Source organism: Ipomoea nil, unplaced genomic scaffold (genome assembly GCF_001879475.1).
Source record: "Ipomoea nil cultivar Tokyo-kokei standard unplaced genomic scaffold, Asagao_1.1 scaffold1895, whole genome shotgun sequence".
Taxonomy (NCBI): Eukaryota; Viridiplantae; Streptophyta; class Magnoliopsida; order Solanales; family Convolvulaceae; genus Ipomoea; species Ipomoea nil.
In genome coordinates, this window is record NW_017618323.1 from 1526901 (window position 1) to 1550755 (window position 23855).

General features: G+C 38.1%; 2 protein-coding genes and 1 pseudogene across 4 annotated transcripts; all 3 read left to right on the plus strand.

Moving 5' to 3' along the window:
- On the plus strand, nucleotides 1–21455 carry LOC109193572 (protein LEO1 homolog). Of its 3 annotated transcripts, XM_019344443.1 has the most exons (13): nucleotides 1–13; nucleotides 14142–14276; nucleotides 15501–15886; nucleotides 16164–16299; nucleotides 16394–16579; nucleotides 17361–17537; nucleotides 17820–17951; nucleotides 18377–18556; nucleotides 18630–18761; nucleotides 18917–19027; nucleotides 19110–19307; nucleotides 20621–20778; nucleotides 21062–21455. In XM_019344443.1, exons 2-12 carry the CDS (start codon nucleotides 14154–14156, stop codon nucleotides 20753–20755), a joined length of 1896 nt encoding a protein of 631 aa, XP_019199988.1. In that variant the 5' UTR covers nucleotides 1–13; nucleotides 14142–14153; the 3' UTR covers nucleotides 20756–20778; nucleotides 21062–21455. The 3 variants fall into 3 exon arrangements, with proteins under 3 accessions (XP_019199988.1, XP_019199989.1, XP_019199987.1); XM_019344444.1 differs by lacking the exon at nucleotides 1–13 and having other exon boundaries at nucleotides 14091–14276; nucleotides 16167–16299; XM_019344442.1 differs by lacking the exon at nucleotides 1–13 and having other exon boundaries at nucleotides 14093–14276.
- Nucleotides 1555–2449, plus strand: LOC109193524 (annotated as a pseudogene).
- On the plus strand, nucleotides 6023–7519 carry LOC109193525 (uncharacterized mitochondrial protein AtMg00810-like). Its single transcript, XM_019344367.1, has 2 exons — nucleotides 6023–6405; nucleotides 6724–7519. The coding sequence occupies exons 1-2, from the start codon at nucleotides 6023–6025 to the stop codon at nucleotides 7517–7519; spliced, it is 1179 nt and encodes a 392-aa protein (XP_019199912.1).
- Nucleotides 21456–23855: the final 2400 nt, after the last annotated feature.

The window sequence follows — 23855 nt, forward strand, 5'->3', positions numbered from 1 at the left end:
AGAGAGAGAGAGAGGATGAGATGTAAAGAGAGTGAGGAGGGAAGCCACCCCGCTGGAAACTGGGCACCCATAGCATTGACCTTCAAAAAAACATGGAGCTCCATGTGAAGTCGGATCGCCCAGTAATGATTCTATGGGAATGAGAAAATAGAGTTGTCCGCTTTAAGCCAAATAGCGGAGAACATCCATGCCATACTTCACTTTATTTTACGTTAGGTCTTGGCGCATAAGGTTGGAAAAAGGGTTGGCATGTGTACATCGTTCCCACTAGTCGGATCGGCTCAAGGCCCCTGCAAAATGAGAGGTGAATTCTCAATTTTGGATTGCATGCTTGAAGTTTGGTGTATAGAGTGTGTCGCCTTTTGCTTAAATGTGCTATCTTTTAGGGGACCAATTTTCTCATATATTCCACAAGTTGCTGACTGCTGCGTGATTTTCACATTTGCTCAATAATGTAAGGGATTCCATTATTGTTCTTTTCCCACGCACCCTTCTTGAAATAAATCACATGGTTGTCATGAGTTTTGTTTTAGAGCATCTTTTGAGCTTATCGGTCTTAAGTGTAAAGTTGCTTGAGGACAAGCAAATTAAAGTGTGGAAACTTTTGATAAGCGTTAAAATATGCTAGTTTTTAAGGACTTTTCGAAGGTGTTTTATGCATGTTTTAGCCTCAAAGTTGTGTGTTTTATAGAGATTTATCCTAAAAATGCGATGTAGCACGAAGAGACCTTCCCAATTGTACTTTTTATGTTTTTAGGTATTTTTGGACAAGAAAAGTGGCAAAGAAAGATAACAAAATGCAAAAGCCGGAAAAGCACGCACCAACGCACCGGTCACGCCCGAGTCACGTCGTGACGGAGACGTGAAGACGCCAAGCCCAATCACGCCGCAAGCTACGAACGTGAGGTGGAGCAAAAAGGAGAATTATTTCTCATTTACGCCGTCCTCACGGCGTGAGGGCGGCGTAATCAAGCCGGCAAAGAAGCGCGCATGGAATAGCATAATTTTCCACTTACGCCCGCGTCACGCAGTGAGCGCAGCGTAAATGGGAGGTCGAATGGAATTCTCAGATTTAAGGCCATTTTGGTTCATTTTGGAGAGGAGCTTTTGACATATTAGAGAGAGTTTTACAATTTTTTCAGATCTAGATTAGCTTCTAAATTTCTCTCACTAGATTTTAGCCCTATAACACTCTCAATTTTGTAAGGAGAAGAGGAGATCCAAGCATTTCCCTTGCAAGATATTCACTTCTAATCCATTGGTTTGACAATCTAGCTTTGCAATTTTGGGTAAACTCTTGATCTATTCTATTTTATTGCTTTATCTTGATGATGTTTATCTTGCAAATGTTTATATTGTTGAGCTTGATCATGAGTGGCTAAAATTCTAGAGATTAGGATTGTAGTGTAGATTGCTTATGTGAGAGTAAATACCAGCCAAGGTCCCTTGAGTTTGGTGGTTGCACCACCTATAGTCCCTAACTTCTGTAATTACCAGTTGTGGTCCTCCTAGTTGCGAAAACTGACCTGCTACCATCCTCCCGTTAGTTTCTTGATGGAGAACGCGGAACATTCAGATCATCACGAAGAATCCTTGATGGAGAAGATAGTTGAGAAGATTCACCAGAGCATCCGAAGGCTGATGTGTCACCGTCGTCCGTAAAGGATGATATTTGGCGACTTTTTGACTGAGAACAACCTGTGCACAAGGTTTTCGGTGGAGGCAAACCTGATGATGTGTTTTTGTGGAGGAACAAGAAGATATCTGGTGGAGTGCTTGGTGGAGCTACTGCTGTCTGGGTTCTGTTTGAATTGCTCGATTACCACCTACTAACACTAGACTGCCATGTTTTGATAATTGTTTTTGCAATCTCGTTCTTGTGGTCCAATGTATCATCCTTCGTCAATAAGTCTCCTCCCCGCATCCCAGAAGTTCACATTCCAGAGGATCCCTTCCTTCAGGTTGCTACGGCCCTGAGAATTGAGAATTAACCGCGGTCTGGCTTTGCTGTGAGAAATTGCATCTAAATATTGAAGAGATCTCAAGATGTTTCTTGCTGTAATTTTTGGTTTATGGGTCCACTCAATTGTTGGCAGTTGGTGCAATTTTTTTGACGTTGTTCTACATAATATTTGTACTACTGCATACTGTTCCAGTCATTTATGAGAAGTATGAAGACAAAATTGATCCAATTGCCGAGAAAGCAATGGTGGAGATCAAGAAGCAATATGCAGTGTTTGATGCAAAAGTTTTGAGTAAAATTCCTGTGGTATGCAAAAGCCGAGGGCCATTGAAGGACAAGAAGAGGGCTTGAGCAGTGGTATGCATATGACCTATATCGCAATGGGCGTGGGCTTTGAAAACTGTGTTGGAGTTCTATTGTATGTGTATGATTCCATGACTTGTTTTTGGGTTCTTGATATGGATGGAATTGGAAGATTGCAGAATTTATTAAAAAAAAAAAAAAACTCACGGCAGATATCATTAACACAGCCTTCGAAATTTTTTCGTTGATCAGACGGCAAGGGGAGGGATCCCATGGCTGAAAATGACCACCAAAGAATTATATATGCCAAATGATCTTTCTACCCACGCTTTTGACGGCTTAGACGGCAGAGACTAACAGAAGGATGGTAGCAGGTCAATTTTCGTAACTCGGAGGACCACGGATGGTAATTACGGAAGTTAGGGACTATAGGTGGTGAAACCACAAAACTCGAGGGACCTTGACTGGTATTTACTCGCTTATGTGATGATTGGCTTGTATTGATTTGTTATATTGTGAAGGTTGATTGTTGTGGTTATGTATGTCTTGTTGTGGAGGATGATCTTTGTAGCTTCCTTAGAGTGGGGCCCAACTCCTTGGATGATGTTGGATTCCTAGGTTTAGGTAAGAGATTGCTAAACCTAGGTAGGCCTCTTGATCCTCCTACATTCCCCGCCCTAGATCTGAGAGGACATGGTCCGGGAAAGAATGTAGGCAAGGTGTTTGTGAAAATGCCCCGTAGAGAATATGAGCACCTGGGTGTCAAATCCTCCTACGGGAGGCGTATAGACCGAAATGGCTACGCACTAGCAAGCCATTCCTCTTGACTTGTAACTCGACATTCAATCACCACAACCTCCCGTGCCACGGGATAAGCCAATCACACATTGCAATCGGCACGAAAATCCTAATCTCTTTTCCCTTAAGGCTATGTTTGGAAACCCGGAAAATGACTTCTGGAAGTCATTTTCCGAGTTTTTGGTGTTTGGCTACACCTGGAAAATCCAGTCAACGGAAAACATTTTCCGTTGACTGGGGAAAATGAGCCCAATTTGGCGGAAAATGACTTCCGCCAAATTTGGGCGGAAGTCGTTTTCCGCCTTTCTCTTTCGTTATTTTTTTTTTTTTTTTAAATCTGGCGGAACCCAACTGGGTTCGCCAGAAACCATAGCTATGGTTTCCGGCGGAACCCAGTTGGGTTCGCCGGAAACCATAGCCATGGTTTCTGGCGGAACCCAAGCCGGAAACCATGGCTATGGTTTCCGGCGAACCCAACTGGGTTCCGCCGGGAACCATAGCTATGGTTTCCGGCGAACCCAGTTGGGTTCCGCCGGAAGCCAATTTTTTTTTTTTTTTTTTTTTTTAAAAAATATAAAATGAATTTTTAATTCAAAATAAAATATTTAATTATACTATTCTACTCATTTTTCAGAAAATGAACCAAACACACCAAAATAGTTTTCCAAATGCAACCAAACACTGGAAAAGGAAAATGTTTTCTGGAAAATGACTCATTTTCCAGAAACCATTTTCCAGAAGTCATTTTCCTGCTTTCCAAACGGACCCTAAAACTTTAATTCTTTTCCTAAGTAACCTTTTCCTATTCCTCCCTTGCCAAACCCTCAACCAAACCATACACTTCCTTGACCAAGAATCTCGAAGTATGACCAACCTCACCGTGACTCTTTTTCGACACTTCCAAGTTATCATTCCATGAGTACGACAACCCGGGAAGCTTTATTCCCACTCTTCTTTCCATCATACCACCAGAATTTCGACACACCGCTAAAAACTACCAACGCATCAGCGGTCAACCCGTAACACTCCAGGAACTCGCCGATCTTCTTGGTGCGGAGGAGTTTATGTCGGGCGGCGGTGGTGGTTCGCCGGCAGCCCTTACGGCTCAGCGTGTCGGTGACAAGTCTGGTCGAGGGAACCAGAACTGAGGTGGCAACCAGCATGGTGGTGGTGGCACCTCTTAGCGTGGTAGCGGTGGTCGGGAGCAAGGTGGTCGTGGCCGTGGGGGTCATGGTCGCGGCAACGACGGTAGAGGAAATCAGGTTACGTGCTAGATTTGCAGGCGCATTAGTCATGAGGCGGTTGCGTGTTATAATCGCTATGATCCTCCAACTCAGGCTAATTTAACTTATCAAAATAATGGTCCGGACATTGGTAGTGCTCAGCTGTGGATCCTGGACATTGGTGCAACTAACCATGTGACCCCAGATATTGCTGTCTTATCTACCTCGGAGGAATATGTTGGTAATGACACCTTGCGTGTCGGTGACGGTAAGAGTTTATCTATTAGTCATGTTGGTCATGCTTCCTTTAATACCTCATCTAGGTCTTTTCAATTATCAAATATCCTTCATATTCCCAGTTTGTCTACATCTTTATTATCTGTTCAAAATTTTGCTCCAAATAATAAAGTGTTCTTTGAGTTTCACCTTTTTTTTTTTTGTGAAGGATATCAATTCCATGGAAATTTTGCTACGTGGCAATAGCTCTAGGGGTCTATACAAGCTTCCTATCACTAGTTTGTCTCCTTCAGCTTTTCTTTTCGCTCGCACATCCGAGTCAGTGTGGCATGATCGCTTAGGACATCCACATTATCGAGTCTTACATCGTATTCTTTAGTCTTGTTCGGGTCTATGTAATGCGTGCCAATTAGGGAAATCTGCCCGATTCCCACTGCCACGAGTTGACTCATCTAGTTCCAATATTATTGATTTAGTATACACAAATATTTGGGGTCCAGCTCCTTTGTTATCCACTGATGGCTATCGTTATTTTGTTATTTTCGTGGATGATCACTCCCGTTACACTTGGTACTAAAAATATGATCTTTATGCCATCTTTGAAAAATTCCGTACTACGGTTGAGTATTCCTTCAATAGAAAAATTAAATCCATTCAATCTGACAAAGGAGTTGAATACAAAAAAGTGCACCATTCCTTTGTTCAGTTAGGAATCACTCATAGACAGTCTTGTGCCTACACTCATGAACAAAATGGTCGTGTCGAAAGAAAACATAGATACATAGTTGAAACAGGTCTAACCCTCATGGCTCGTGCTTCTATTCCATATAAATTTTGGGATTTTGCTTTTGAGACTGCAGTGTATTTAATTAACAGGATGTCATCTACTGTGTTAAATAACTTCATTCCTCACTTACTAAGTTACTCATGCATAAATCTGCTCCATTATACTCGTTTCTTCGTGTCTTCGGGTGTTTATGTTATTCCTATTTACGGTCATATAATCGTCATAAAATATCCTACAGGTCTTCTCCGAGTGTCTTTCTAGGTTATCCTAAGTCATTCCGGGGTTATAGGTGCATTGACTTACAGACTAATAAGGTTTATGTGTGCAGACATGTGTGGTTTGATGAGGCTATTTTTCCCTTTGCCACTAAAAATGTTTTGCAGACACCATAGACAGAATCAATATTGCAATACAATGGTGTGCTGTCGTCTCAACATGAGGAACCGACGGGTGGTGAAGTCCCGCCGGACCAACCCGCGGGGGCCTCTCACGGGCTTGGCCACCCCGCGGGGCCTTCTCAAGGAAACGACCACCCCGTGGGACCGTCTCATGAGCAGCTCGCGGGGGTTCCTCACGGGTACGACCCCCCTCCCCGCGGGGACTGCTCACGGTCTCGAACAGCCTGTTGCTCAGGCATCAGCTACTGTTGCCACTCGACCCAGGGGGCGTCTGCGAGGAAAGACAGTAAAATCTACCACTCACACACACACTATGGACACTCGCAGTAGATCTCAGGCACCACCCACAGCTTTGAGTGCTCAGGTTTGTCCCTCAGATCCTACTTGTTACACTCAGGCAGTAAAATATTTAGAGTGGCGTGAGGATATGGACCAGGAATTCAATGCTCTTCTACAAAATCAAACATGGTGTCTTATACCCTCTCGGGCATATATGAATGTTATCGGATGCAAGTGGGTCTTCCGCAGAAAACGAAAGGCAAATGGTTCTATTGAGAGACACAAGGCAATATTAGTAGCAAAAGGATTCAACCAGGTGCCTGGACATGATTTCTTTGATACGTTCAACCCTATGGTAAAACCCACTACTGTCAGGTTACTTCTTTCATTGGCTTTATCTTCTGGTTGGGTTATCAGGCAACTTGATGTTCATAATGCTTTCTTAAATGGAAATCTATCCGAAACTGTTTATATGAAGCAACCACCTGGCTATATTGATGCTCAATATCCCAATCATGTTTGTTTGCTTAAGCTTTCTTTGTATGGCTTAAAACGGGCTCCTAGAGTTTTTGTTTTTTTTGAAAACCTCCTAGAGCTTGGTTTAATCATTTACATACGTTTTTACTATCTGTTGGGTTTCAAACATAAAAAACGGATGTGTCTCTATTATACTACTCATAGAACTCTACTTATGTGTTTTTTTTTCTATGTTGATGATATACTTGTGATGGGAAGTGATCAGGATCTTGTGACTCATTTGATAAAAGAGTTATCTACTACATTTAAGATTAGGGATCTTGGTGAACCTGATTTATTTCTTGGGATTGAAACAATTAAATGTGATGATGGTATTTTACTTTCGCAACAAAGATATATGAATGATATTTTGAAACGTGTTGGAATGGCAAAATGTAAGGCATTGTCTACTCCTATCTCTGTTTTGAAATATATACCCTTTAGTGCAGATTTATATGAGGATCCTACACAGTACAGAAGTCTGGTAGGAGCACTACATTATCTAACTATCACGCGCCCAGATCTATCATTCATAGTCAATCAATTGTGTCAACACATGCATGCTCCTACAGTATCACATTGGGAACACCTAAAGGGAATCTTGAGGTATGTAAAGGGAACAATTGATTTTGGTTTACGTATGAAAAAGTCAACATCAAGAGAACTCCATGCGTTTTCTGATTCTGACTGGGCTGGATGCCCTGAGGACCATAAGTCCACGAGTGGTTTTGCTGTGTTTCTTGGACCCAACCTTATCTCTTGGGTCTGTAAGAAACAAAGAACTATTGTTAAATTTTCTACTGGGGCCGAATACAAAGCTCTAGCAGATGTCTGTGCCGAAGTTATGTGGAAAGTCTCCTTGCTGCGTGAGATTAAAGTGTCAGGTATATCTGTTCCAAAATTATGGTGTGACAATCTTGGTGCTATCTATATGTGTGCAAATCACATCTTCCATGCTCATACCAAGCACGTGGAAATTGATTATCACTTCGTTCGAGATAAAGTTGCTTCTTGAGACATTTAAGTTAATTTTATCTCCACAAAAGATCAATTTGCAGACATATTTACTAAAGCTTTACCTAGTCTTAGATTTTCTTTTATTAGAGACAAGCTACAAGTTACTAGTATATCATGTACTTGAGGGGGAGTATTAGGACTAGTATTTGGACTCTTTGTACTTGAGTCACAGTATGACTCCCTATCCTAGTCTTCCTATGATTCTCTCTTATATATATTCTCCCAATCTGTACAGTTATAATAACATTCATTCAATACAATTCTATCAGTTCTCATCATGTCTGCTCTGCCTAAGCTTTTGACGAGTCTCTAAAATCAAAACAAATCCTTTACTAATATAGAGTTATAGACCATGTGACAGATCCACGGACGAGCAAAGTCTATTTTGACGGCTCAATACAAATAGGAATAAGGTTCAAATTAGCCCCTGAACTAAATGTGAAAATGCAATTTGGCCACTGAACGAAAAAGTGCAATTAAGCCACTCAACACTTAAATGCATGCAATTTCACCTGATAGCAGGTTAACACCCCATCTAGCAGGTTCCATGTTGACATGGACGATGACTTGGATTTTTTTTAAAAAAATCCTTTTCAAATAAAATATTTAGAAATATAATTACTAGTTGCATAAAATAAAAAAATATTAATAATATATATATATATATATATATATATATATATATATATATATATATATATATATATATATATATATATATATAATTATACTTGATATACTGCTAGGCATCAAGCAAAGAGCTATTATTTGCAATAGCGATTTGGGACTGTGAAAAATAACAAGGTGCTACTGTTTGCAGCACCAAATTGTTGTTGCGAACAGTAGTTCGCTATTTGTAGTAACCTGTTGTTTAAAAAGAAAAAGAAAAAATATATTATGAGTAAGAGTTTTGTGGAATTATGCAAGAAAATGGTTTTCAAAAATAAAAAGAAGAAATGGAAAGGAAATTTAGAAAAAAAAATGTCAAGTCATCGTCTACATCAACATGCAACTTGCTAGATGAGGTGTTAACCTGCTATCGGGTGAAATTAGGTGTTAACCTGCTATCGGGTGAAATTACATACATCTGGAGTGTTGAGTGGTGTATGTAACGGAACTAGGGTTTGGAAGAGAGAGATGCGAGGTAGAAGAAGAAGAGAGTTGAGTGTTGAGAGTTGAGAGATGAGAGTTGAGAGTTGAGAGTTGAGAAAAGAGAAATTGCATTATCAGAATTGTCTAACCCCTTCACATTACAACTGCGGCTATTTAAGTTCTTTATCTTAACAAACTTAACGGATTCAAAAGCTAAACGACATCGTTGGCTGTCTTCATAACTGCTACTAACTTCTTCCTTCCAACGCTGCGTTTCGTATCTTCTTCTAACAGCTTTAACTTCCTTGCTCATACGACATCGTATGCTCTTTCCCTTTCTTGATTAACTCTTTGAACCATTACATTACATCCTCCTCTCAATGATCCTTGACCCCAATGATCAAACTCAGGAAATTGACTCTTAACATGGTAAAAATCCTCCCAAGTGGCAGCTTCAACTGGGAGATTTGCCCACTATACTAGGATTTGAGTAATTGCTTTGTTATCCCTCTTCACCCGCCTTTTGTCCAGCACTGTTACTGGTTGTGTGGGTACTTCTCCTTCTGGTCCCACAGTGGGTGGTTCACATTGAGGTGCTATCTGGTTTCTCACCTTATTTTTCAAATAAGAAATGTGGAATACAGGATGGATTTGTGCATCTGCTGGTAAGGCCAGTTTATAGGCCACAGCTCCCACTTTTTCAATAACTTCATATGGTCCATAGTATTTGGATGCCAACTTCACATTGGACCTCACAGCTACTGAGACTTGCTTGTAGGGTTGAATCTTTAGATATACCTAATCCCCCACTTGTAACACTCTCTCATACCTTCTTCTGTCAGCCTGATATTTCATCCTTTGTTGAGCTAGTCTCAAATTGTCGTTAAGAATTGCTTACATGCTTCCCTTTCTGCTAACCAGCCTTATGATCTCATCTTCTGTCCATGGTCAAGGCCCAACATAGGAGGCTTGTACCCATACAATGCTTGGAAAGGTGTGCATTGCAGAGATGAGTGAAAATTTGTGTTATACCAGTACTCAGCTAAGAACAACCACTTTGCCCAAACTTTTGGTTTGCTAAATACCATACACCTGAGATAGGTTTCTAAGCACATGTTGACCCTCTCAGTTTGGCCATCTAATTGGGGATGATAGGCAGTGGACATACTTAAGTTGACATATAGTTGTTTAAAGATGGATTGCCAGAATTTGCTGAGAAACACCTTGTCCCTGTCAGTTACAATATCCACAGGTAACCCATGTAACTTGTAGACATTTTCCATGAATGTTAGGGTTACACTTTCAGCAAAATAGGGGTATTAATAGCAATAAAATGGCTATATTTTGTCAATCTGTCCACCACAACCAGGATTACTTCTTTCCCTTGAGACTTAGGTAATCCTTCAATAAAATCCATAGAATTTCCTTTCCAGGCTTGGTCTGTAAGAGGCCAGGAAGGGCAACATTTTCCCCTTTACACCTCTGGCATGTATCACACTCTTCTACCACTGCCTTGCCTGCTAACTTCATCTTCTTCCAGTAGAATAAGGACATCAGTCTCTGGTAAGTTCCTTGCTGCCTAGAGTGCCCCCCAATGGTGAGGCATGAATTTGTAGAATCAATCTATTCCTCAGTTCCCCATTACTTCCCACATATGTCTTATGTTTATACATGATCAACCCATCAGTTATTGTAATGTTGGGATCACTGCCAGGGCTAATCAGGTTCCTTGTCAACTGCTCCTGAGCCCACTCATCACCTTCATAACTAGTAACCACTTCCTCTATCCACTAGGGCCTAATGACAATGATAGAATTGAGTTCGGCTTCTTTGCTGGAAAGGGCATCAGCAACACAGTTCTCATTGCCTTTCTTGTACTAGATTGTATAATGCAACCCCAACAGTTTTGATAGTTCTCTTTGTTGTGTAGCAGTTGTTATTTTTTTTATCTAGGAGAAATTTAAGGCTGTGGTGATCAGTTTGAATAAAGAAGTGTGTTCCCAGTAGATAGGGCCTCCACTTCTCTACTGCATTAATGATAGACAGAAACTCTTTCTCATAGATTGATAAGCCTAAATGCTTATCTCCAAAAGCCTTGCTGAAATAGGCTATAGGTTTTCCCTCTTGTATCAGCACACCTCCCATTCCCTTATAAAATCTGGTAATGCCAAGACAGGAGCTTGACATAGTGCTTGCTTCAATGTATCAAAGGCCAGTTCAGCTTCCTTGTTCCACTAAAAGGAGTTTTGTTTCAGCATGTTTGTCAATGGCCTGCTAATTGTTCTATAAGCCTTAATGAATTTTCTATAGTAGCCAGTCAGCCCCAAGAATCCTCTCAGGCTTTTAATGGACATGGGCTTAGGCCATTCAGCTACTGCCTGCAATTTGGAAGGGTCAGTGTGCAACCCTTCTCCAGAAATAACATGTCCCAAGTATTCCACTTCTCTCTTAGCAAATGAACATTTGCTGATTTTAGCATATAACTTGTGTCTTCTCATAAGTTCCAGGACTTCCTTCATGTGTTTCCAGTGAGCTTCCAATTCAGGGCTATAGATCAGAATGTCATAAAAAAAGACTAATACAAATTTCCTCAATAAGTGTTTGAAAACATGGTTCATTAAGGCCTGGAAGGTAGCTGGGGCATTGGTGAGTCCAAAGGGCATAACTCTAAATTCATACAGCCCTTGGTGAGTTTTGAATGCAGTATTATACTCCTCCCCTTCCTTCATCTCACATGGTGGTATCCTGCTCTCAGGTCTAGTCTAGAGAAATACTTGGAGCCTGCTAGTTCAGAAAATAGATCCTCCACTACTGGAATGTGAAATTTATTATTGACAGTGATGTTGTTCAATGCTCTATAGTCAATACAAAACCTCCATGTGTTGTCTTTCTTTGGTACTAACAACACAGGTAAAGAAAAAGGGGACACACTCTCAGAAATCACCCTAGTTTCCAGCATTTCTCTCACCATTTCTTCTATGACATTTTTTTTATCAAAGCTATATATGTAGGGCTTGATATTTACTGGTTGTGACCTTGGGATCAGAGGGATAGAATGATCATACATTCTCCTGGGAGGTAGGGCTTTAAGTTCTTCAAACAGCTCTTGGAATTCTTTGATTATAGCAGACAATTTTTGATATTTTGTCTGAATGGTTACCTTAAAACAATTGCCCTCTGTTACCTTAGGCCCCTTGTCGTTCAAGCCTTCACATTAGACTAGGAACCCTTGTATTCCACCTCTTTGCCATTTCTGTAAGTCCTTCTTGGACACTTCCTGTAGTCTAGCTGTCTTGCTTGTCAGGCCCTTCAATAAGACCTTCTTTCCATCCTTGTGGAATGAGATGCCTAGGGGCCTAATATGGAGTTGGATAAGAGCATATTGATCTATCCAATCCATTCCAAGGACCATGTCACAACCCCCTAGTCTCAATAATTTGAAATCCTTCTCAAACATTTCCCCTTGGATCTGCCACTTCAATCCTCTGCACATAGTATCACATCTCACCTGTTCCCCATTAGCCACTATGACACTGAGTATTGGGGCCTTTTCTGATTCAATCCTTAATTGAGTTAGGAGCTTAAGATCCAGAAAACTGTGGGTGCTCCCACTGTCAACTAAGATCACCACTGGTTGTTTGGAGATATTCCCTAGCAGTTTAATTGTGTTTAGTCCTTCACCCCCCACTATGGCATATAGGGAGACTTCAGCTTGTTCTTGGCCTTCACTGTCCTCCTGCTCATCTTTACCTAACTCCTCTGGTGCATCATGGAATTCACTATCCTCAGTATTGTGGAGTGTGGATCCCCTACACCTATGCCCAGGCTGCCATGGCTCAAAACACTTAAAACACTTGTTTTGTTCTCTCAATTGTGCTCTCACCTTCATATTCTCAGAATTCCTTGCAGTGCTGTTCAGGGTATTAGAAGTTGAGGACCCTTGGGTAGTTTGGGAGTTTGAGGGCTTAGTGTTTGGGTTGGGGTTGTATGGTTTAAGTATGATGGGTTGGCTGGGGTTTGGAAGGGCTTAGTTGTGTACTAGGAGGTGGTTTTCGGTTGTTCTGTAGCTTTAAGCCCCCTCTCTAGCTGCTTAGCAATCCACATTGCATCTGCTAAGTTCTTAGGCTGATTTGTTTTCACAAATCTTCTCAAAGTGGGTTTGAATCTGGCTAGGTAAGCTTCAAGGAAGTATCAGTCAGTGAGGGTAGGGTGGTTCTGAATCAATAGGCTCCGGAATTCCTCAAATCTATCATTGAATTCCAACACTCCTGCACCTTGTCTAAACACAGTAAAATCCTCAATTACTACACCACTATCCTCCCCAAACCTCCTACAAACTGCTTCTGCAAACTAGGGCCATTGAAAGGCCCCCTCCAATCCCGTTAGATACCCCTCAAACCACAGGCTTACTCTACCAGTTAGATTCACATATAACACATGCATAACTTCCACTCTAGGAATATGAGCCATTAATAGAAACCGCTCACATATACTAATCTATAGTCTAGGCGGCTGTAATCAAAGGGTGGGAAGTCATACCGGTATCTCAAACAGGGGAGAGTCCATTCCTGGTCTCTGCGGAGCTGCTGTCTGGTTTCTTCTAAACCAGTTGGTGCTTAGGTCTTCCGGTGCCACTTCACTGTCGGATTCCTCACCTAGGTCTTGTACTGCTGGTGCCTTTCCCGACCTATGTAATTGCGCTGGCTGGCCATGTTGAGAGTTGATTTGGGGCTCAGCTCGCACCCCATTAACTGATGAACCTCCAGGAACAGCATCCATAATCGGTGGTGGAGGCCGATTGAGTCGTATGGTTTCTACGATCTCATTTTTCCACTCGTTCATCCTGTTCTCCATCTGGATGGTCCGATTCTCCATCTGAGTTACCAATCGCTCCACTAGGTCTGCCGTTGTCCTTCTTTGTTCTCCCATTTGGCTGCTCAGATCAGCCACTTTCAATTCTAATTGATTCATTCGAGCCTCCATCGAGGGCTCTGATACCAGATGTAACGGAACTAGGGTTTGGAAGAGAGAGATGCGAGGTAGAAGAAGAAGAGAATAATAGAGTTAAGAGTTGAGAGTTGAGAAATTGCATTATCAGAATTGTCTAACCCCTTCACATTACAACTGCTGCTATTTAAGTTCTTCATCTTAACAAACTTAACTGATTCATAAGCTAAACGATATCGTTGGCTATCTTCATAACTGCTACTAACTTCTTCCTTCCAACGCTGCGTTTCGTATCTTTTTCTAACAACTTTAACTTCCTTGCTCATACGACGTCGTCTGCTCTTTTCCTTTCTTGATTAACTCTTGGAACCATTACAATCTCATTGCACATTTTTTCGTTCAGTGACCAAATTACATTTTCACCTTTCATTCAAGGGCCAATTTGAACTTTATTCCATACAAATATTCGGAGGTCTTTATCGGCCAACGTCACTTAAGTACGGAAAAACGTTACCGCTATAAATACTGTTCCTAACAGCGTTACACAAATACACAACAGCGGAACTCTGCAGCGAGCTAGCGAGAGCGAGGAGATGGTGGGAGAAGAGAAGCGGCACCAGATGATGCAGAATCTCTTCGGAGATCAATCCGAAGAAGAAGAGGAAGAGGAGGTCGAATCGGAGCATGAATCGAACCGACAACCTGGATACGTTTCGGTTCGAAAATTCTTCTCTATATTTGGATTTCTCATTTACTAATTGAAACCTAGTTGAATGAAATTCAATGCTTTGAAAAAACACTCAGTTGCTTTGCCGCTGGTTTTAGAATTTCCCATTTGGCTTTTTTCCTTAAATGAGAGTTTGTGTATGAATTTGTCTTAATGTATGTGTGCATGTTTATACGAAGTTATTTTATAGAGAAAGCTTATTTTCGAATTTTCGAGTTTTTAAAGGCAAAATCTGATTATATACTGGTTTAATGAAGTTTTTTTCAACTGCCCCCTGAATTTTTCCTGTCGAATTTTGATTGGGCATCTTTGTGTGTTCAATTTGGTAATAGAAATAGGGCATTTTTTGAGGTGCATTTTTTTTGTTTTTGTTTTTGTTTTTAGTTTTCCTTGTTCAATTGCTTATATCAAATGGTGCATAATTGTGTTATGTATAAGATCACTACAAAATTCCTGTATTTCAATTTTAATTTTTCATCCTTTGGGCACGAACGAATTTATTCTCTCTATTTATATTTTATTGGGTTTTTCATGTGAGATTTTTCTTGGGCTTAATATCTGTCTGCTTGCTAAACTTGGCTGGATCAGAATGTTTTAACTTTAATTTCTCCATCCACACATTTTTATGAAGCCATGTGTTGGAGGTTTACCATAATAATGCCTCTGGCTCAAAGCTTGGTTTTTGCCATGCAATACACTTACCATTCAAAGAAAACTGTGTTGCATTTCAGTTTAACTTTTCCTGGACGCAGATTCCTTGCATTCTTGGTTTCTTATGATAACACAGTCATGATTATGCTAGATTCATTGATTTCTTTATGCTCTGCTAATGTCTTTTTGTAACTCCAGTGAGGAGCCTACCGTGATAATTGAGTCAATTAAGAACTGTGCTGCAATTAATTAACCATTTCATATGAGTACATGCATCTTAACTTTTCAGTTGTGAATGGAATTTTCTTGATATGTAGGGAAATACCATGGTGCAAATGCAGCACTATGTGAAATTAGTGATATTTCTTGCATTTTTGTGGTGTTGGAGTGTCACTGGCTGGGTAGTTTTGGTGGAACTTTTACTTTTAATTTTAGATAATGCATCCTTCTATCTTCTCGCCATCACTTGGACTTGAAATGACTTTTTTTTGGTCTTGGAGCTATGTACCAATTTTCCTTAATGCTGATCTTGATGTCATTCTCTTGGCCCCAATGCCGGTAGGATGAAGGTGATGGAGGGCTAGTGCCTGATGAGGAAGGTGAAGGTGAAGGTGAAGATGAAGGAGAAGGTGAAGGTGAAGGAGAAGGAGAAGGAGAAGGAGAAGGAGAAGGTGAAGGTGAAGGTGAAGTACAACTGGAGCCAGAGAGAGAAAGCGATGTTGATATGCAGGATGGTGATGAGCAAGGAGAAAGTGAGGCTGAGAGAGATCAGAGTGTTGATCAAAGAGAAGATAGTCATGGACGAGACACTGACAGTGATGAAAAAGAGGAATATGGTCAAAGGGTTGTGACAAGTCGGAGGCGGGATGTCATAGACAGTGGATCAGACAGGTCAGAGAACCTCTATGCTGATATCGATGATGAAGTAAACCAAGCAAGAAGCAGAAGGTATTATACCGACTCCCTCGCCCTTGTACACCTTCTTACCTCTGCTTCTCACTCCTTTTTTCTTCCCCTGCTACATAAGAAGACAGCTAAATTGTTGGTTCGGTCTTTGCTCTTTGTTATTGCTCCAATATATATGTTAGAAAAGGTCTTATCAACCTAGCAGGTCTTTGTTCGTATATTAAAATAAAGTTGGTTCTTTTGGATCTGTTATTAAGTCTGTTGCTTTTGACTCGGTATATTTTGAATTTTATCAATAAGTTGGATTTCCATATCACAGCAGATCCCCTGCAGAGGAGAAAGACGAGGTGCCCTTTTCAAATTCCGCACCAGAGATTCGTGATGTATTTGGGGACTCTGATGATGAAGAACCAACTAGGTTTGGTGTTCAGAATGAAATAGGCGAAGATTCAAATGTGTGTGAAAGATTTAAAATAAGTAGTTCATTTTGATTTTTCCATCTATGGCACTGCAATTAAATACAAGTATTGATTTTCTCATTTTTGGCAGAGATCCCCTATTGAAGAGGAAGGGAATTATGAAAAAGAATTGGTACCGGAGGATATGGTGGCTGATGAATATGATCAATATGAGTCTGAAGAAGATCATCTTGATAAGAAGCACAAGGAAAAACCGATTGGTCCCCCATTAGAGCTTGAGATCCCACTGCAGCATCCTCCAGCTCTTCCAGAAAAGGTTAATCTTTTTTTTTTTTTTCTTTTTGTTTCTCATCTAGTCTAGTTTGAAATATAAATTAGTCCCAATTTCTGGTTTTTCTCTTGGTTTGGGTTTCTTCTCTTCCAATATAGTAGTTTTCCTATCAAAAACATTCTACTACAGTTCCATGTGCTTCATAAAAGAAAAGTGTTAAAGCATACCAGTCAATCTGGGCTATAAACTTTATGCAGGCAGTAACAATTCAAAGCTTGTTGTACTTAATTAATTGACCACATATCCATGAAAGCACGCAATTATAAACATTATATCAATAGTCAATACCATGTGGGAATGTATGTAACATTTTTTTAATGTGCATATCATTTTTTTTCCTAAACCTTTACTGGAACTACTGATTGAAATGTTGCTATTATGGATTTTTTTTTTTTTAAAGTGCATAAACTTCCAATAAAGTGGCATTTTGGCTACATGCTACAGGAGCTGGTTAGATGTTTAAACCTGTTTGGACACTACAAATATTGTATGGATTAGCATTTGAGGCTTTTACATTCTTAAAGTTTGGTCTCTTTCTAAACATTTAATGTCTTGAGATTTGAAATAAAACAATGTCAACTTTTAATCACATCACATCAGATCTGAACTTCTGTTCTTCCTCTTACATAGTTACATTATAGGGAGTTCTCTCAGAACTGCTGCCTTTCTTGATATTCTCTGCACTCTGATTCTAACACTGGCTGCTGTTGCTATGTTGGAATGTTATTCTAGAAATTTTAGTAGTTCATGACTCATTCTTTTGCAGATGCACTTGATCAAAGTTTCAAACATAATGGGAATTGACTCCAGGCCTTTTGATCCAAAGACATACGTGGAAGATAATGCTTTTGTTAAAGATGAATCTGGATCCAATAAGCGTATTAGCTTGGTGAATAATATTGTTAGGTGGAGGGAGGTTAAGAATCCTGATGGCACAACATCTGTAAGTGGACTTGTGAATACTTTTTTATGTTCATGTGTTAACTGCTCCATTGCCATTTGCTAGATTACTTCATTTCAAGTTCTTAACTACAATTGCAATATGCAGTCCGTTGATTTTCCTTTTGTAATATGGCTGTTGAGTTTCTTATTTGGCTTTCACATTCCAAGTGATTTTACTACCCAGTAAGCTAGTTTGAATAAACTTTAGGTTAGAGGCAGTTAAGTCATGACGGCACTTGTGTACTTATCTATTTTGGCACTTATAAAATAACTTTTTGTCTAGAAAGAAAGCAATGCACGTTTTGTGCATTGGTCAGATGGCAGCATTCAGCTAATGATTGGAAATGAGGTTCTTGACACAACTGTTCAAGATGCTCAGCACGATCAAGCACACCTGTTTCTTAGGCATGGAAAGGTATCCCTTGTGTACTGTGTACTGACTTAGCTTAAATTTCAATCTTCTTCTGTGTTTTTTTTTTTTGGTTGTTGAAGCTTGTGGACAGCCTTCATTTAGCTGGAAACCACAGTATCTGTAAGCTGTCAACTGTAGATTGCTATAAAGTGACTGGCTGGCAAGTTGCTTGTCAACAAGCAAATGAATCTTTTTTTTTTTTTTTTTTGGTAAAACGTTTATGTTGCGAGAGATCCAACTAACATGTTATATCGCCCTTAATCTCATGGCTATTAATGTTCTATATTTTAGATTAAGCCTTATGGTTACTAATATGCTGCTGCAAATTGACTTCAACATAGTAATCCAAGTTGAATCCATGATGTGATGATTCTAAGTGAATGGATGATTGTTTCAATCAAATAATATATTTTATCCCCATAATGCAGGGACTACTCCAGTCACAGGGGAGAATTTTAAGTAAGATGAGGTTTATGCCTTCATCTTTATCATCTAATTCTCATAGATTGTTGACTGCTCTAGTTGATTCACGCCATAAGAAGGTTTATAAGGTCAAGAACTGTGTCACTGATATTGATCCTGAGAGGGAGAAGGAACAAAAGGAAAGGGTAAGGAAAGGTGTGTTTTTTGCTGTAGCTTTTAGTGATTGGTTACTAAATGTAATTGTTTTCAATGGTGAAGGCTGAAAGTCAAATGATCAGAGCAAGTGTCAGCCTTAATCGGAAGAAGGAGAAGGTTAGCCGTAAATACATGCCTACTGTACGTAGGGAGCGCCAACTTTCCCCAGGTTTCCTGGAGGATGCCCTTGAGGAGGTATGCCTTTTTTTTTTTTTTTCACTTAAGCACATCAAATAGACGATGTTTTACTTTTCATCTGAGGTATGTCCAGAATCACAACCCCCATTTAGTGGAGGCAGATGACTTACCTGCAGTAAATGTGTGCCACCTTATTTTATACTGTTTATTAGGAAGAAGAAACAGATTATTATGAGTCTAGAAGGCCTGCTGCTCGACGTCGCTTTGATGAAGACCTTGAAATGGAGGCTCAAGCAGAGAGGCGAATAATGAATGCAAAGAAGGTTGGTAAAAATAACGTCTCTTCCTATTTTATTTTATTTGATAAACATTTTGTTGATTTTATTGAGTTTCTTTGTCCTACAGAGAGATATTCCTCGAAAAACATCAATGCCAGCTGCAAGACCTTCTAAACGCCCAGTGGACTTCTCTGAAAGCGAGAAGGAGGAGTCTGAGTATGAAACCGAGGGTGAAGAAGAGAAGGTTGAGCACGAGTATGAAGAAGAAGGGCATGAGCAAGAAGAGGAGGAAGAGACATATGAAGAATCAGAAGAGGAAGCTGAGGTAAGGAAATGATCCATCTACCCATTTCCCTTTTTCCCCACCCAAAATAATTAATAGATAAATAAATTGAAACTGAATTTTATTCCAACTTTTGGAGCATGAATTACATCTTGATAGGAAACCATGCTTGAAAAATTTCACAGATAATAACTTTTCATTATGATTTTAATCGACTTAGTGGATTAAAAAATGCTATCTTGTTTTGTTTTGCATTCCAAAATGCACCTCTTAGAGTTGTATTTGTAGAACTTTTATCACTTCTCTTGCTTTGTTTACTCTTAAATACCTTATAAAAAGAGAATTTGTCTATTTTCTTTATTGCACTATGGAGTTATCTACTCATCTCTCTCCGTTTTTAAAGGATATAACACGTTCCTCGTGCATCATTATGCTGATTTTATTTGATTCATCATTCATATGGCCTTTCATCATTATGCTGATTTTATTTGATTCATCATTCATATGACCTTTAAGTGCATTTACATGCCGTATGGTTCACAAAATGAAAATAGAGGAAATAGGAATATAAGCTGAATAGGATTATAGAAGGAATGGAATAGAGAATGAATATAATAGGAATGTTATTCCATTATTTGGTCGGGTTATGGAATTACATAAATAAACTAACAAATAAGTAAATAACATTTATTAATATATAGAATTTAAATCAATATAAAATAAATTAATATATTTATTTATTTAGATATATCACACACATTATATATGTGTGTTATGTTTGTATATATTTGTATGTAGATGATTATGTGCGACTGTATATATTTAAATTTATAAATATAAATAAATAATAAATATACACATATATTGTGTATATATATGCATAAATATTTTATATATATATATATATATATATATATATATATATATATATATATATATATATATATATATATATATATATATATACCTATTCCTAATGAGACAGGAATAACTAAATATCATGGGGGTCTTTTGGTGTTTTTATTAATTATATTTGGCTTTCACCAAAGAGAAAGATGCATTAAGCCTCCTTGTAGAGCTATACACATGGGAAAAGTCTCTTGGGTGCACAAAATAAAACCCATTGGAAGGAAAAAAGAAAATTGAGAAATATGCACAACTTTGAACATATAGGATGGATTGTTTTTACTAGGCGTTACAAATTTAGATCATAAGCTGCAATGGGAAGTTTAACCATGGAATATTTCACTTTTGCCCACAAGCTTATGAATCTGGTTTTCATTTTTAAAAGTCGATGCACTTATTATATATGTATTCATTCATTTTCCTCTAATTCCTTACCCTAAAAATATCAGGAGCCAAAACAGAAGGTTAGGGAGTCTGGAACAAGTCTTAAGCGAAAGGGAATTGAGTCTGATGAGGAATCTCCTCCAAGGAAGGCTGCAGCTCATCGACGAATGGCAATTGTTTATGACAGTGACGAGGATTAAGACATGCTTAAGAAAGCTTAAAGGTTTGTGATTAAAAGAATCTGTATATGGCCCGCTTCACTTCTCCTTAATGTAGCCTTTTTAGACGCTGCTATGCATGAATACAGAAACACTTTTGTTTTTGTGGGATTTATAACTCTGTTGTACTCTTGGATGTTAATGAGTGCAACTCTTGAAAGGGGCATTTAAAACACATAACCGCATTCAATATATTCTTCACAGTTGGATTTGGGTTACACATCTTAGACTTACTATTGAGCTAAAGTCTATCAGCATTTCTCTTTACTTTCCAATTATGCATTGCAGGATAAAATATGAAGATTAACAGTACTATAGATGGTTTTGACAGCCAACAGAAATCTCTTGAAGGGCTTCGGGCCAGATGATCGGGTGTCCCAGAAGTTGCCAATACTATTGAAAAGTTGTGTCAAATTTAAGTAAGTTGCTTAGTAAGTTTGGATACAGATGCCATCAATCTTCCACCATACAGTGGGGTTCTTTTGGGTGACCTCAAAAAGTATTTGTCTTTCTTTAAGAATGTGGGTGGCCTCAAGTGAACTCCAAACCAAAGTTATAGACTCTCTTTTTATAGCGACTGTCTCTGCGTGCGTGGTCTTATTTTCTACTGAGTCGTGTCGGAGACTTTTCATAATATTATAGAAGTCCTACTAATGGCTCTCATACTAAAAAAATTAAAATATGGTGATCCTAAACTATTTAGAATATGTTTTATTAATATCTTTTTTTTTTTTTTTTTGGAAAAAATAGAAAGCTGAATAATGGAAAATTAAAAATTGTTTACTTGCAATTTTTTTTTTTTTTTTTTTTTTTTTTTTTTTTTTTTTTTTTGGGGGTGGGTGACGAGGAAATGAGGAATTTACAACTTGAATGTGTATATTGGGAAAATTTGTTTGTGAATAATAGTTTGTAAATTGTACTAAGAAGATTCTGTTGATGTTTTTTGAGAGCTGACACATGTTTTGGTGAAACTGTCAGCATAAAATGGATTACCATTTGCATTCTGCCAATCAACCTTCAGCACATGAGTCAAGCATTACTATACTAAACTCCTAAACTAAATTGAAAAAGTGGGAGGTTATGAGTTCATGGTTCAGTAGATGCGGTATTGATTCGTTGGGTTTCAGTAGGTTGAGAAGGTATATATAAATAGATACTACATGTAACATGATCAATAGTACTGAAAAAAAAAAAAAACTAAATTGAAAAAAGTTCAACCATAAATTCAAAAAAGTAAATTCTAAGAAGTAAAAATTGAACCCTTAAACCAAATTGATAGGGAATATATTTCAGGTTCAGGCTCCTCGTACGCGTGTTCCTATTTAGGTCGTCAATCCCGTTTTGGTTGCACTTATTTAAGGGCACTTGACCCTTCATTTTAGGAGTAACTGCCATTCTCTCTATCTCTCTAGATACAAATCCTCTCCCTTCTCTCTAAAAAAAACACAAGAACACTATGAATAAAAGAACCTTTTGAGTTATTTCTACTTGTCTACTCTACCTTATTCATACATACACTATTGTTCATAAATATGGGACATACAATATATATACGCGGGAATTACCCGTATCACAAATAAAACAAAAAACTCTATCAATTCTAAAATTTAAGTACAGTCTTTTAATACTAAATGTGCAAAGCTAGAAAATTATGAGAATTGCATATTTTAGTATTCAAATTTACATAGTAAAATTGTTGATAATTACGAAAATGTCATTATATTTTTTAAAATATAATTTAGGAAAAATGATACTTTTTTACACGAGTTATATGCTTATATCACTTTTTCCCTATGAGTTATTCATGTACTCACATTTGTCCCATCAGTTATATTAAAAGTGGCGGTTTTTTTTCATTTTATGTTAGATGGACAATTTTACCCTTAAAAATAAGTATTTTATTAATTTTTCTTCTCCAACAAATTATTGCTTGTATGTATGGATGACCACGGTTCGATTCGAACCTAACCAGACACTATAACAAACGAATCAAAATAGTAAGGACGGTTCTGGTTACGATTCAGAACCGGAAAAATAAAATAAAATAAAATAATTATTAAATTTAGACTATTTGAAAAATAAGAAATATAATTTACAAAAATAAATAAATAAATTCTGAACTGGTTACGATTCAAATCGAAATTTATTTATTTATTTTTGTAAATTCTATTTTTTATTTTTAAAATAATTTAAATTCAACAATTATTTTATTTTATTTTATTTTTCCCGTTCTGAATCGTAACTAGAATCGTCCCTACTTTTTGATTCGGTTGCTATAGTGTCCGGTTAGGTTGAACTGAACCAAGGTCATCCATACATACAAGCAATAATTTGTTGGAGAATAAAAATAAATGAAATACTTATTTTTAAGGGTAAAAATATCCATCTAATATTAAAGAGGAGAAAAATCACCACTTTTAACATAATTGAGGGGTAAATGTGAGTACATGAATAACTCAGGGGAAAAAAATGTTATAAGCATATATAACTCAGGAGGGAAAAGTATCATTTTCCCTATAATTTAATCCTTCCAATTTTAAGATAAAATTGATTCTTAGTTTTCTCCTAAAGACATGTTCTTAAGAAGTGAAATTTTAAAAGTAAAACCTGAAAATAAATATAACATTACCTTTTTTTAGCAGAGTTTACCAAAAAATATTATAATTTGCCATAAGTTAAATTAGGGGTGAGCAATTCAGTTCGATTTTTCTCAAACAGAACTAGTTCGGTTCGGTAATATATTGAATAACTGAACAGTAATAGATTTTTGTATATCGAACGGTTCGGTAAAAAACTGAACTGAACGGTTCGGTATTAAAAAAAAAAAAAAAAAAAACCCGAACCAAATACATTTTTGTTTTTAATAATAATAATAATAATAAAAGAAGTAAATCCAAATTTATTGTTGCCTACTTCGTCGTTCAGCTTATACTCTCACTGGTATCTCTCTTAAATTTTTTTATTTGATTTTTTTATTGCTTATTTTCTACTTTGCAGTTTTGATATTTGCCGTAATTATTCTTTGCCTCACAATTATCGCTAACTTGAGTTATTCTTACAATATTCGGTATTTTCTTAGTTT

What these genes read in the sequence shown, in the direction of transcription:
- LOC109193572 (XM_019344443.1), top strand. Translation starts at nt 14,154, where the DNA reads ATGGTGGGAGAAGAGAAGCGGCACCAGATGATGCAGAATCTCTTCGGA. An exon ending in AGAAGGAACAAAAGGAAAGG is followed by an intron (nt 18,557 to 18,629) that starts GTAAGGAAAGGT and finishes TCAATGGTGAAG; the next exon opens with GCTGAAAGTCAAATGATCAG. An exon ending in TGGAGGATGCCCTTGAGGAG is followed by an intron (nt 18,762 to 18,916) that starts GTATGCCTTTTT and finishes ACTGTTTATTAG; the next exon opens with GAAGAAGAAACAGATTATTA.
- LOC109193525 (XM_019344367.1), top strand. Translation starts at nt 6,023, where the DNA reads ATGGACACTCGCAGTAGATCTCAGGCACCACCCACAGCTTTGAGTGCT. An exon ending in TCTTCTGGTTGGGTTATCAG is followed by an intron (nt 6,406 to 6,723) that starts GCAACTTGATGT and finishes TGTGATGGGAAG; the next exon opens with TGATCAGGATCTTGTGACTC.